This window comes from Lissotriton vulgaris, chromosome 8 (genome assembly GCF_964263255.1).
Source record: "Lissotriton vulgaris chromosome 8, aLisVul1.2, whole genome shotgun sequence".
NCBI lineage: Eukaryota > Metazoa > Chordata > Amphibia > Caudata > Salamandridae > Lissotriton > Lissotriton vulgaris.
In genome coordinates this window covers 156786233-156800208 of record NC_141696.1, presented here as the reverse complement: position 1 = coordinate 156800208, position 13976 = coordinate 156786233, and the positions used below count along the sequence as shown (strand labels likewise).

Sequence of the window (13976 nt, the reverse complement as noted above, 5' to 3'; positions counted from 1 at the left end):
TTCGATTTTACTCTAGGTATAGACAGCAAACTCCCCTCAAAGTACAAAGTGTATTAGATTGTTTTAGGTGGTGATTTTAATATAAAGCTGGGGCTCATCAAGGAGATTAACGCCCATGCTTTGCTCGACACTATCAGTTCAGGGTGTACAGATTTGTGTAAGTAGCAGAGGGCCCTAGCACTCACCCACCCTATTAATTCATTTGAGCTCACTAATGCCTGTGAATTGCTACTTTTGTAAGGGGAGAGTATGGTATAGTCCTCAATTATATTTTTATATCAGTTATATTTTTTTATCTAGAGATTTAATAGGCCGAGCCTCTAGGGGTTGGACAACAGAAATCAAATACAGCGATCATAACCCTTTGAATGTTAGTTTATGTATTCGTAAATGGGGCAGTAGTATGAAGGCTGTGGTCTCGTCCTCCTTAGTTGTTAAGACGCAAGGTCAACCCGATAGTCTGTAGTGCAAACAATAGAAAAGCTTAAGCTGATGGTGTCTCCTCTTTCGATGAGTGAGACAGGGTAAAGAATGTTGGGAGGGTGATGGATTGTCCAAAGTAAAAAGGCGCCAAAACTTTAGTTGCAGCTGGGCTTTGGAGGTAGTCGGATGCCAGGTTGTTTTGCCAGTAAACTTCTCTGCTTAACCTGGCGTTTCCTGCCTGTTAATTGAGTGGCAAAACAACCTGGCATCCGACTACCTCCAAAGCCCAGCTGCAACTGTCAGCTCTGGAGTGCCGTCCACCTTACATTCTATGCACGAGCATATAGAACGAGAAGAACATGAAGATTCAAAGCAAGGTTAGATATCTAAGGATAACTAGTTAAGATAATGCAAATAAGTATATATCACAACAGTCGCTAAGAGCTGACTGTAAACAAGACTTAAAATGGTGTAGTCTTTTCAACCCATTCGCTATGCCAACATTTTCTGCCATGCTACTTGGCACTGGTGAAAACAAAACAGCATTGGCAAAAAAAAGTACAATAACTTGTACACAAGGGAAAGAGCAGGAAAAATTATGCAGTTACCAGGTTCTGGAATGTGAGCAGTGGAAGGAAACAAGTAATTCAATTAGAGACACCATAAAGAACCTATGCTTGAGGGAGGGACACAAGAAAAGGAAGGAGAGGTAATAAATAAGAAGCAAGCAAATCAGAGTGACAAGACAGCCAACCACTGGGAAGCAATGGGCCCACTAATGTCTTGGTATGGTATAGTTCACAAAAGTTAAGAGTGGTCTGTGTGTGATATTTGAAAAGGCATCCAAGATGAAGTACACCTCTTATTCACAAGACAATCAGAACTTTATTTTTACAGAAGCTATGCAGGCTGAAAAGTGAAGATTCAAAAGCAGCTTACATTTACGGCAAAATAACTGTCACTCTCAAACCATCAAACCAAAATGTACTTTAAAGAAAAGGGAAATGAAATATATGTTTACAAAGAACAAATAAAACGAGCACAACAAATAAATGAATTACCTTGAAAATCTTCAGAATTAGGCAGCTTCACACCACATATAAAATAATCTTTGTGATCATTCTGTGGATGTAACACAAAATAAAATAATTTCATATCACAACATAAGGAAACTATCAGCACTCAATTTCATTAATGTACACGAAAGCAAGTAATTGCATGATTTACAGAGAAAATGGCAATACGATATAAAGATGATTGTACAACATGGGTTTGGTAACTCAAGCAATGCAAATAAATCAAAGATCAAGCCAACATTTGATATGATGCTGGGAAGTCGATACAGGAGTTGCGAAGCAGAGACTTGCTATAATTCAAGTGCTAGTTTAGGAGAAAGTTTGCAACTTGCTTCTATCATAGAAAATTGGGGATGTACTGAACAAGCTGCACCAATTATGCAACAGTTTGAACCTCACAGTTTAGGTCCAAATGCTCTCAAAATGAAAAGTCAAGTAATATGCTCGTCTAACTTCATAGATTTAAATCAATGTTGGTAACAGAGGAGTTGGAAATCTTAGAGACAGAGTTTATTATTTTCTTCTCTTCTACAAGTTAGATTGTAAGCAAGAAGAAAATGTATGTGACATGTTTAAATGTGTTCATGTGAGGCGTTCGTATTAAAAACAGCGGAAGGTCAAAAAAGGGGGAAAGAGGCGATTACGTGCTTCATCTAATATATAAACACAATGGTGTCTGACACTTTATTGTTAGGAGGAGGTACTTCATCATTATATTTCTGGACTTGCCTTTTTGTTAATATGAAACCTTACAAGTTATTATTCAACATGGAATATGTTGAGAAATAAAAATCAGAAAAGTGGTATCTAATATTCAGCGTCCTACTAGAAGTGTATTCTGATAAATATATAATATTAAACGAAGGAGTGCAAAAGACAGAATAAACTTAGAGGCATTCACCCTTAAGTTAAATATAAAAGAGTTGCACAAAAAATGTAGCTTAATCTATTAAAATAACATGCCTTTACCTTGCATTTTTCCCTTGTATTTTTATGAAGGCAACATTTTTCCTGCATTCTCTTCACTTCTTCCAGTTTCCCTAGACAAAGTATGCTTACAAGAGGATCTTTCACAATAAGAGCCATACTACTCTAGCACCCGTATCACTACTTTGTTACTTTATATAATTCTGCTCTTGGGGGGTAGAATCTACGTTTCTCCACTGTATCCGACAATGACACACCCACCTTTTTCTCATTCAACAAAGAGACAATCTTTGCTAGAAAGGGTTCTGTTAATTTGGCACTGGTAAATGTCTCAATTTGTGCTTAACAAAAACAGCTTTTTGATGCAAAAACTACATGGCCTCCTAATGTTTCATCAGGTTTTTTTTCAATTCAGCAAAAAGCTGTTACTTTACTCATTAAAGTTAAGTATTTATCATCAGTTTCCAGTAGGCAATTGCTTTCTTGAATGTAACTTCTTCCTTGCCATGACTACGTCACACTTTGGATTGAAGTCTTTTTCTAGTCTTCAAATTATCACCTTATAGGTATATAATTTATTCACCTTGTTCTCTAGCTAGAGCCGACCACTGTTCAAAAGTAGCTTCTGTCAGTAGTTACATCGTGATACAAAGTGATTTGCATTTTTCGGTTCTTTACACTGGCAACAGCAGACTTGCATAAAGCCCCAACTCCACACATAGCACCAGGGGCCTATGCACTGCACTCTTACTTTCATACAACATAATGTATAAATCCCAGAGTGCTGAAGGCCAAAACAGATGAATGGCTGGGGGTGCTCATAATGACACTGGGCCAGTTAATCACACTGCATGTGCATTGTATCTTAGAATAGAATTCTTACAGTCTCTTTGTGCCAGAGAGCAGCTGATAAAATAGAAGTGCTAGGATACAAAATAATCTGCCTAAATGCCCCACCAGATGCACATAAAAGGGTAGGTTGCACACTACTACAGATGTGATTTGACATATTAAAGTAAACAACCTGGTCTTTTAGAATATGAACAGATCGGTTTTCTGCTTGTCCCACTCATCAACATGTACCCAATGAAACTTACCACATCCATAGGATAGATATATGAAAGTTCAGACAACAACTGTCTGCAGCGAATTGTTAACTGGGCATTTGTCTTCAAAAATAACTCTCTGTTAAAAAAGAAAAAATGCAAGAAATCAATTTCTAAGCCAAACTGCCATCTCTTGAAGTGGTCTGTGCTTTACAACGTAACAATAATATGAAATGGTGATTAAGACAAATTGAATAAACTTTGCATTTTCCTATACTTTGTGGTTAATGGACTGTGGTAGTTCAGTAAAATACGGTTAGTGACTACAGGTTTCGGGAGCTAATTTACCTCTTGGCAGTGCATTCTTTCCGTAGTTCGTGCAGAGATTCTTTCTGTATTTGCAACCTCTCGTGCTCAGCATCAAATGTAAGTCCTAGAAAGATGAACACTTTTTATAAGAAGCAGTATTTTATAAATTTCTGTAAAGCTGCGAACAATACAGATTAAAATGTCAATATGATCACAAGCTATCATGAGCCAAAGTGACAACCCAAATAAAGAGGGCAACAAAATATAGGCAAACAACATTATTCTGCACTTGTAATTGTAATTAAATAGTTTGTATCCGAGCAACTTAATAAAATGTAGATAGGTTTTTGTAGGAATATGTCGGTAAATAATATCGGAATTGTAATTACTTTCTACACAGACAGATTACAAATTCTACATGACTTATCAGTATCTTTCCCTTGCTTGCAACAATGGTGCTTATAACGTTTTTCTTTTGTTTTCCCGTTGGTCCTTTATAAGCTACTACTTTCCCTTTCTCTAAGCGCCTATGTTCCAAGGTCAGTTTCCATGCAGTTGGTTGTTCTATCAGTTTTCCACAAGCATTATGTTTGTTTGCAATAGTGAAATTGTTGTTTGCTACTCGTTGCTCCCATCGGATTATGCAGTGTTATCATTCTACCCTTTGATTCACTTCTAAAATAAATGAAGCGGGCACGGCAAGATGGCGGAAGGGTACGAAGTGCCTCCCGGTCTCTCCGAAGCCCGCGACTACGGCCTGTGCTCACAGCCCCGGTTCCGGAGTGAAGTTTCTGTGCGGAGACACCCCTCCCCCCCTGGATGGAGCCAGCGTGTGGAACGGGTCTCCCTCCAGCTGCCTCACACAGAAGGGAAAATAGCACTGATACCGGTGAGTCTGTCAAACTTGGACTGTGCAGGCCTAATGGAGAGTGCCCAGTCCCAGAAACTGGGCCTGGTGATGGATGGAGAAGAGGGGGGATGGGCCCAGTGACAAGATCCTTTATGGAGGCGCTGTTCAATTCCATATGAGAGTCTCTCCAGACAGTGAAAAAGGAGCTCTACAAGGACTTAAAAGGTGTTTGCCGAGACCTGACTGAGGCGGGCGACAGTCTCAAGTCTTGAGCATCAAGAATCAAGTCGGGATGAGGAAACTGAACAGTTCAGCAGGAAGTGTTACACTTACGAGATCAGCAGATCGCCTTCGAGCCAAAGCGGAGGATCGATAAACCCATTCACATAGAAACAATATTCACAATCGTGGAGCACTGGACGGGGGGGCGGCCGAGCACTTTGCCAGGGCCGGTTTGGTTCCCAGTCCGGCCCTGAAGTCACCAGGCTTGTATATTGGAGCTTATGCGAGGGTGCTCTTCCTCAAGATCCCCGGCGTGCCAGCAGACACAGAGATTAAACTGGGCAGAATTCACAGGGCTGGTTTGCCAAGAACAGAGGGTTCCCGTCCACCTGATATTCTTGTTTGTGTCCACTATTTCCAACTCAAAGAGATGATATTGAGCAAAGCGAGGGACGCTCTCCCCATTCAGTTCTGCGGTACCAGGTTGGCATCATATCAAGATCTCTCAGCACCCACCCTTCAGAAACGCAGGGAATTCCGACCAGTGATGACCTTTCTTCGCAATAAAAGTGTTTCCTACGATGGGAAGCCGCCATTCTGCCTCATCTTCCGATGGAACAGGAAACGTCATCAACTGAAATCCCTGTCAAAGGCCTGCTGCCTTATGAACATCACAGGCGGAAAGGATGAGTCCGCAAACATCTCCTAAGGAGCAAGGTCTTAACTTCCTCCAATGTACTGTGCCCAGATTGAGCAACCATAGCTATGCAGAGGCAAGAGGTCTTGGACACCCTATCTGGCGATCCGGAGAGGCAGGATTCAACATAAAACTCACCGGGACATGAAATTCACTCACTCCCTCTTTGTTGGAGAGGGGTATGCTGACTGGCTCCCGGTGAAGGGGTGGCAGGGAGGCACTACAACCTTTCATAGCGGTGCTGGAGGTAACTCTAATGGGCCCCACTCCCAGGGATACACTCAGTACATTTCTGGCTTATGCCAGTGCTCTGGAAGTTATTCAAACTGGTTTGTTCCTTAGTTCCTGGTTGGGGGTTCTGCTGTGAGGGTACTCCAGTCATTTTATGGGGCCTTTACACTTCAGGTTCCTCCACAAGACTTGCTCTTCCCCCACACATATGGGCCCAGCATCGAGAGGAGACCTTGTCAGCCTGGTCCATTAGCACTTTTTTAGCCAACCCTCACCTCCCCACACAAAAGGTTGAACATAATCTCCCTAAAAGTGAAGAGATTTAGTAGCCCAGTCCAACGCAAGGCTGTAATGTCTTATCTAGAACAGGCCAGAGGAGACATCTGCCTCCTACAGGAAACACATTTGACACCTGTGGACTGGCACAGACTAAAATCTCAAGCTTTCCTGTGACAATATTGTTCAACCAGGGATAGGCTTTACTGATCCAGCCAAGTCCAGAGACACAGCACCTTTTGACAAAGGGTCCACGACCCCACCCAGCCCTCTTTGTTGCAGTGCCACATGGCAGTGATGTCGTCCGTGAACACTTGCACTAGCTTCTCCTTGATGGAAGGAAGGAAGGAAGGCTTTCAGTGCTTGGAGCTCCAGCAAGTTGATGTGGGGTCCGAATTCCCCCAGAGACCAGAGTCCACTGATCTCCACCTTTCCCAGATGGCCATCCCATCCAAGAACTGGTGCATCTGTCACCAATGTTAGATCTGGTTGGGGAAGGGAGAAAGGTCTACTGATGACCCAATCACAGTTTGTCAGCCAGCACTACAATTCCTGTGCAGTTCTCTTTGAGATCTGGACCATGTTGAAGAGATTTCCCGTACGCTGTGCCCACTGGAACTTAAGGTCCCAATGCCGAGCCTGCAAATGCCATCAGGCATGAGTCACTAACAGGATGCTGGAGGCCATGTGGAGGCCTCCAAGTCATTCTCACCGAAATCCAGGATAGAAGTTATAACATTGGTATCATAGCTTGAATAACCTGGACTCGCCACTCGGGAGAAGAAGCCCGAAACTTTACTGTGTCCAGAACAGCTACGATGAAAGGGAGCATCTGAGAGGGTGTCAGTGACTTTGTAACGTTGATAGTGATCCCCAGCGAATGCAGGAGGTCCGCTGTAGGCTGGAGGTGGGAGACGACAGCCTGAGGCGAGCCCGCCCTCTGCAGCCAGTCCTCGATGTAAGGGAAGGCTGACCCATCACCTTGGTGAACACCAGAGGGTCTGGTAAGGCCAAAGGGGCAGACGCTGAACTAAAAATGCTCATGGCCTACCGTAAACTGCAGGTAGTGATGATGGGAACGTGAAAACAGGCGTCCTGCAAGTACAAAGCTACCATCCAGTCTCCCAGGTCCAGGGCAGACAAGACTGAGCTAATGTGAACATCTTGAACTTTTTTTTTTGGGAGGAAGTATTTAAGGGCTCGTAGATCTAGGATAAGATAAAGGCCCTTGTCCATTTTTGGGACCAGAAAGTAGCCCAAATAACAACCAAAGCCTACTTCTGGCTCTGGAACACTCTCTATGGCTCCCTTGGACAAGACAGCCATATCTTCCTCCTGAAGCAAAATAAGATGAACCTCTGTCAACCGGTTGAAAAATGGAGGCAATAGAGGGGTAGGCCAGAAGGGGAGGGAGTAGCCCTTCGGATTATCTTGAGAAACTAATTGACTGATGTGATGGCCTGTCGGTGGTGGAGGTAATGGCTGATCCTGCCACCAACTGGCTGCTTATGTTCGAGAAGGGCAAGACTATGAGTGCTTGGAGGCGGAGGCTGCAGGGGGTGGGTGAGGGGGGTTTGGGGGATTTACCCATACACTATCCACTTGACCTTTGGGTCAGAACAAGCAGCCCCCTCGGCCATGGAGAGGTTGTGAAACTTACACCAACTTGTGGCCGTGATACGGCTGGCGTAGAGGAAAGCCCCTTTCGTATCCGCAAAAGGGGTGAAAGGCAGACTGTGGACGTGTGCCCACTGAGAGGCCCAAGGACCATGGCCATAGCCCGTGAGTCCTTAAAGCCCTCCAAAGCCATGTCTGCCTTATCTCCGAGGAGATGGGTACCATCAAAGGGCATGTCCCATGAGAGAGTCCTGGACATCGCCCGAAAAGCCAGAAGTTCTCAAACAGGCGTGGCTTCAAACAGCCACCATAAATGAAATCACTCTGCCCAGCGAGTGGATTGCAGCGAGACCACAACAGATACAGAACTTTGCTGCATCTCTCCCATCTGACACTGCTTGGAAGAGGATGGCCGGGGCTCCCAAGGGACCTGTGGCAGAACTTGCGTAATGGTTTTACCATAGGAAGTGGGAATATCGGTCCAATAAGCAAGCAGTGTTCACCGACTGCAATGCTGGCTGGTGGAAGAAAACATTTTCTTATCCCCAACAATCCAGATTCTTGGATTCCCTGTCGGGGGGAGCAGAAGGGAACGTGCCATGGGAGGAAGAGGCTTGGACCGCCAAGCTCTCTGGGGTAGGGTGGCAGTGAGGAAACTTGGGTTGCCTGGAATAGGGCAGTGGATGCGGGCAATTGTTCTATTCACAGAAGAACATGTGCTCGGCTTGGACCAAGTTCCCAGTGGGATATCTGGAAGGGCCTCATTAAAGGGCAGCACAGGTTCTTAAGAGGAGACACCAGGCTGCAGGACCTCTGTCAAGATATTTGTCCTGACCACCAAGGAAGGGAACTGAAGGTACAGGACCTCAGCCGCCCTTCTCTGAAGTAGCCAGAATTTAGAGAGGTGTCCAGTCCACTGGCCTCACCCAATTAGTCATACCAGTTCATTTCCTGATAGGGCTGGTCTTCTACTGGACTCGGCGACCCCTCCCAATCTTCTCCCACTCCTAGGTCCTCAGAATAGGGCTCAGGAAACAAAATAGGACCTGGCGGTTCAATCAGTGCCAGTATCAGTAGACGTGGTATTGGCTCTGGGTTGTCGGGGATCAGAATGGGGATGGCACTGCCAGGGGCACCAGAGGCGCCAGGAGCATCGTTGTCAGGCCGGAGAAGGTTGCAATGGCACAAGCGGCCCCAGACTGGATCCATAGGGAGACGTTGGGCCGGAGCCGCCAGCACAAAACCAGATGAAGCCCCCTCTAATTCCAAGGGGCCTGAAGGTGCTTCGGGAGGAACTCCAGAAGACAGATGCTGAGAAGGCAAATCACGCTTCGACTTCTTGTCCTTCTTGCGCCTCTTAACTGAGTGACCCAATGATTTGGAGTGGGACGACGAGGACTTGGAGCTCCTGGAGCAGCACCCGGACCTTCCTCTGGACCGGGACCGTGAACGAGGTCTCCTAGGAGTCACGCGACACGGGCTGACTTCGGGGGTCGCAATTTGCTTTAGGGACCGCTCCCTCTGAGCCATGGCACGACAGTCTGAGCACGACTCTGAGTCATGGTCGCTCTACGGGCACCGCAGGCAAACCAGGTGTGGGCCAGTCACCAACATGGCACGGTGACAGGCCCGCACGGTTTGAATTCAGAAGTCTTCCTAGACATGATGGAAAAAACCTACATATCAAAAAGGGGGTCGACAAAAGTCGGGGAAAAAAAACTGCCAAAAAGTGATAAAAGGGTAGCTCTCTTCACAGATCAGCGCTCGACTGGCGTGGAAAGAAAAGAACGGACGTCAGTGCGTCGAGTTGGGGCCTATATAGGTGATGCAGACAACACTACTGCACAAACCTCACCATCGACATCAAGCGTCGCTGAACCACACGCTCTACCGGTGTGCAGGGGTATTGCTCAAAGAAAATTTTCCAGATACAGTCTGACCCCTGGGAAATTCAATGGGAAGGAATCTACGGCTAGATATCTCCATCAGATGTCTCCACTAAAATAATGTCCTTGATATTTGCCAATGATCACTAATTTGTTCCTATTCTGTATCATGAACATTTTTGACAAAATTAAAAGGATAACAAATGAGACTTTGTGCATTGCTCAACCAACCAAATATGCAAAAGCACTTATCTGCGAATCCCATGTAAGTGTGCTCGATGAATAACTAAAGCAAACAGAACCTTGCTACCAGGTACAGGCTCTTCTGAAAATCAGAATACATCTCAAACTTAGTTCTGCAGGTGAACTATACACACAAAGACAGGCAAAGGAGCTGCAAGAAATTCAAAATAAATCAAAACGATAAGGTGGCGTAATAATGGCATCAAAGCTGGGTAGAGAGCAGTTGGAGCATTTCAGCTACGAAATACATTTAATATAAAATGGAAAAGATGCACAGAAAATAATAAACCCCCAGCCAGAAATTTCGATTTCAAAACGGATTATGGTAATTTAATAACTAAACAGATAAAGGAGAAACAAAGTAGCAAAACTTCAGTGAAATTTTCCAGTCGCAAATTCTTTAAGGACTTGTTTAATTGGATTTATGGAAAAAGTTAGCTTTAAAAAGTATTGCATTTCTTCATTTGCATAAACGAATACATTATTGAATACATTTAAAACAAAGAAAAGCATCTGTTTAGTTGCAAGAAAAAGTTCCATTCTTTTAACTTATGGGATGAGTTAAGAACTCTTCTACAACATATAATTTTAGGAAATTGGTTGCTGTATGATATTTGCAGGAATAATGCTACAGGATCAATTCCTACAACATATTGTTATCCAAATGTTTGATGTAGGCATACAAATCCATATTTAAAATATTTCAGTATATTTTGTTTATTCAGAAGACTAGTTTGGTTCTGATTGGGCAGATATTAACCAAGAGAAAAACATGGAGCAAAATATTTCAGTTAAGGCGTATTGCTTTGTTGTTAAGAGTACTCTCAAAATGGTGAACAGTACAAAATACAGTAAAAAACAGTCAACAAATGTGAGAAATGAATGCACAACTTGCAGCTATACTGCTGCTAAAGTAGACCATTTCCTACGGGCACCTTATTGCAGCAAGAACAAAGAAGCCAAGAATCTTGAAATTGTATGCAGTGCTATACTTTAGGCTAACACTTGGGGTCTCCAAATAGGATACAATTTTGTCAATGTGGGAGAATTTGTGGTTGGCATTACCTATGTGACACTTGTTGCGATTCACCTGGTCATTTAGGGTGCAGCATTTCATCTAGTAGACGCATAGTTTTAGCAAAAGGAAGCAAATAAACCAAAATAAACTGTATGCGATGCTTCCCCAAGTTTCAATTTATGAAGAACAGTAGACTCTACACTTCTAAAATGGAATGGCAGATTGCCTCCTGCGCATTGAATAAAGAAAGAGCTACCCCATCATAACATACAAAAGGCTTTTGTACCCTATCATTACAAAGGAGATAAAAGTAATATTTGGCACTTGTTTCCACACTTCACTTTTTTGAGACAAGGGAAAAGTGAAAACGTACTTAAAACCCCCTTCAATACGTCACCATCGACAATTCAAAGGGGAGATTCAAAGAAAACAAAAGGGCTGCATGTGTTATGAAAAAGAAAGGGAGAGGATTTGAGAAAAGGGAAGTAAGAGCTAGGATACAAATTTTAGTTTCAGCAGGGTGTAGGTAGACAGAATGGGAGGTCATTCAAGCCTGAATGGTTTGCAGGTAGTTATAGTGCATTATGATGGTAACAGTATAAAAATAGAGATGGAAGCAAAGATGTGGATGGGGGACTAGAAGAATCAATACAGAAGAAAAATTAATATGGACAAATATCAATATAGATATTGGAGAAAAGGTCAGGACTTTGGGCAGAACTTTGAGGAACAACATGCTAAACAGCAGGAGAGTTTGATGACGACTGGACATCCAAAGAAGAAGTGCAGCAGGAGTGGGAGTTATAGCACAGTTTAGAACCACGACTCACTTTTTAGAACAGCAAACATTTGTGATCCGCCTATCTTTAATGGATATTAGGAGGGGATATTTTTCAATGTAACTAAAGCACTGTGTGGAAGCAAACTGTCATTTATAGAAGCACATAAATTGAAATGGCCACTAACTTTGCACAGACGTACAGTTTTCCTGATTAAACTATATAGCACACAAATGATAATGTATGGAAATTGGATGTCTGTGAATATGTATGATTTGTGCATCACCAAGTGTCTTCATTTGTTTTGATCTTACTCAAATCTGATCCAGCACAATTGAGAATTACAAAAAATGCCCTTCAATTTTGCATTCCTAACTGAAGAATGTATTTACACGTATCTACATTTTGGCGTGTGTTGATAAAAAAAACAAAAACAAAAAAAAACTTTGCTACAGCCTTTCCTTTCACACATCCTGTACACCAGCAAGATTGTCACATAATTCACTTTAAAAACTCATCTCTCTTTGGTGCCTTACAAAGAAAATGAAACAATTCTGTAGCAATTTGTCAGTAGGCTTAGCCTAACATTTGACTTCTGCTTTGAGGCATGGCGAAGGTGACAAAAAAAAACCACAGAATTTAAAGGCATCTTTATTTATTGCTTGGACTTTCCAGACCCACCCCAAAATAGGTTTGCGGCCCACAGTTTGGGAAATGCTGGATTAGAACCATAGACATAAAAAACAGTGAAGCTAAAGAGACAGTGACAATGGGACAGACAATAGAGTGTTTCAACGGTGCATTGAGAGTCTATCCAGGCACTGGTGCACATAACAAGCGTACTATGTGTATCCATTCAGTCACTCCATAGATTACAGTGAAAGTGGCTGGAAGCTTCAGGAGTAATTGAATCAGATGACTCAAAGTGGTTGACAAAAGTTAAGGCATTTACAGATACGAAAGCAGATTAGAGTGAGCAAAGAGAAAGATGGACTGGCAACCAGTAATAAGGAGAAATAGGCCAGATATTAGAAGAAAATGAAATATCCCAGACAAGTTCATATAATTCCAATGAAAAACATCTTCTCTCTCTTTTAGACCACCTCGGTATCCATTATATCACCCACATTAATATCTAACTGAAACAAATGGAAGTGTTAACATCAGACCTGCAATTATGACTAGTAAAAACATCAGCAAACTTAACTAAAATGCTCTATTGGTTTTGGAGAGAATGGGGTTATCTTGGATCTTTTCCAAACTTATCCGTAGAAAATAATAATCCCAGCCTTTCTACAGTATTAAACTCACAATAAAATACAAAATATGCTATCAAAAGCATTACCTAGGGTCACACTCTACCAAGACATCTAACAAGAACCACCACTTCGCCAACCTATCCATACCTGCATTGTCTAAGACTCTTGCAGAAAATGTAAAAGCTGATCAATCCCTCTTTCCTAACATTTTGCAGTACAGGCTTTTGGCACTGCCACACCTGGATCAAACAACTGCCTTCTCAGAGATGTAGCCAGCATAAATTTGGCTCCTATAAAAGTGATCTTCTCAAGGGCATCTGGCACTCAGGACCTGAAGCTCATAGCTGGGAAATCAGGCCATATCATGTCTCTACAGTCTACAGCAATCCCTCTATAAATGCTTCAAAAGGTCCTTATTAAATCAAAGTCTGCTGCATCACCTTAAATCATCCTTCCCCCACATACCCATTAAGCAACACTCTTGGCCACCAGTGTGGTTGACAACCTACGTTGTGCAAAGGATCAACAGCCACTACTAGTAGTCTTAAACATTCTAAAGTTGAAGAACACAAACATCTATAGGCAATCATTATTTTGCACAGCCCCAAAAACTTAGCATTTGCTTCTAGTTGATGGTCATATAGCTTCCACATCTCATCTATGTAGCAAAAAACTGAAAAGTTGATCTAAATTTAGTTCGAGGATCACTACATTTCCCATTGAACTCAAGAGTGTATCAGGTTTTGACTTTGGTTTATGGACTGTGTGATTATGCTCTGTTATTTAATGTAATACTTCCCAGAGCTGTAAAGCACCTTGTGGCTCTCATGGGTTAGCGTGCACCATAAAAAACTATTTATAACAAAACCTTCTACCAATTTTTGAGGAGTAACTAATCTTGCCTTACTGGGATATCTAGAGGAGTATTGACAACTCTGGCACTTTATAAATGACCAACCTCTTAACCTCCTGCGGAAGTACGTTTCTGAGACAGTTAGAGCTTGCCATTATAGAAATTACCTCGTAGATGGAGAATCAAAGATACACAAATACCCTAAGAGCCTTACAGAACATTAGCTGAAGCAGACTACCATATTCTAAACTGAAAACCAAAATT

At 42.7% G+C, this 13976-nt stretch overlaps 1 protein-coding gene across 1 annotated transcript in view; it reads right to left on the bottom strand.

Moving 5' to 3' along the window:
• UVRAG (UV radiation resistance associated) overlaps positions 1 to 13976 on the bottom strand; it is a 356076-nt gene that overhangs the window by 139196 nt on the left and 202904 nt on the right. Inside the window, exons 9-11 of the mRNA XM_086933865.1 lie at positions 3821 to 3905; positions 3524 to 3611; positions 1485 to 1545 (exon numbers count right to left, since the gene is read on the bottom strand). Of these exons, the coding sequence (XP_086789991.1) occupies positions 1485 to 1545; positions 3524 to 3611; positions 3821 to 3905 (234 nt within the window). The remainder of the gene's footprint in view (positions 1 to 1484; positions 1546 to 3523; positions 3612 to 3820; positions 3906 to 13976) is intronic.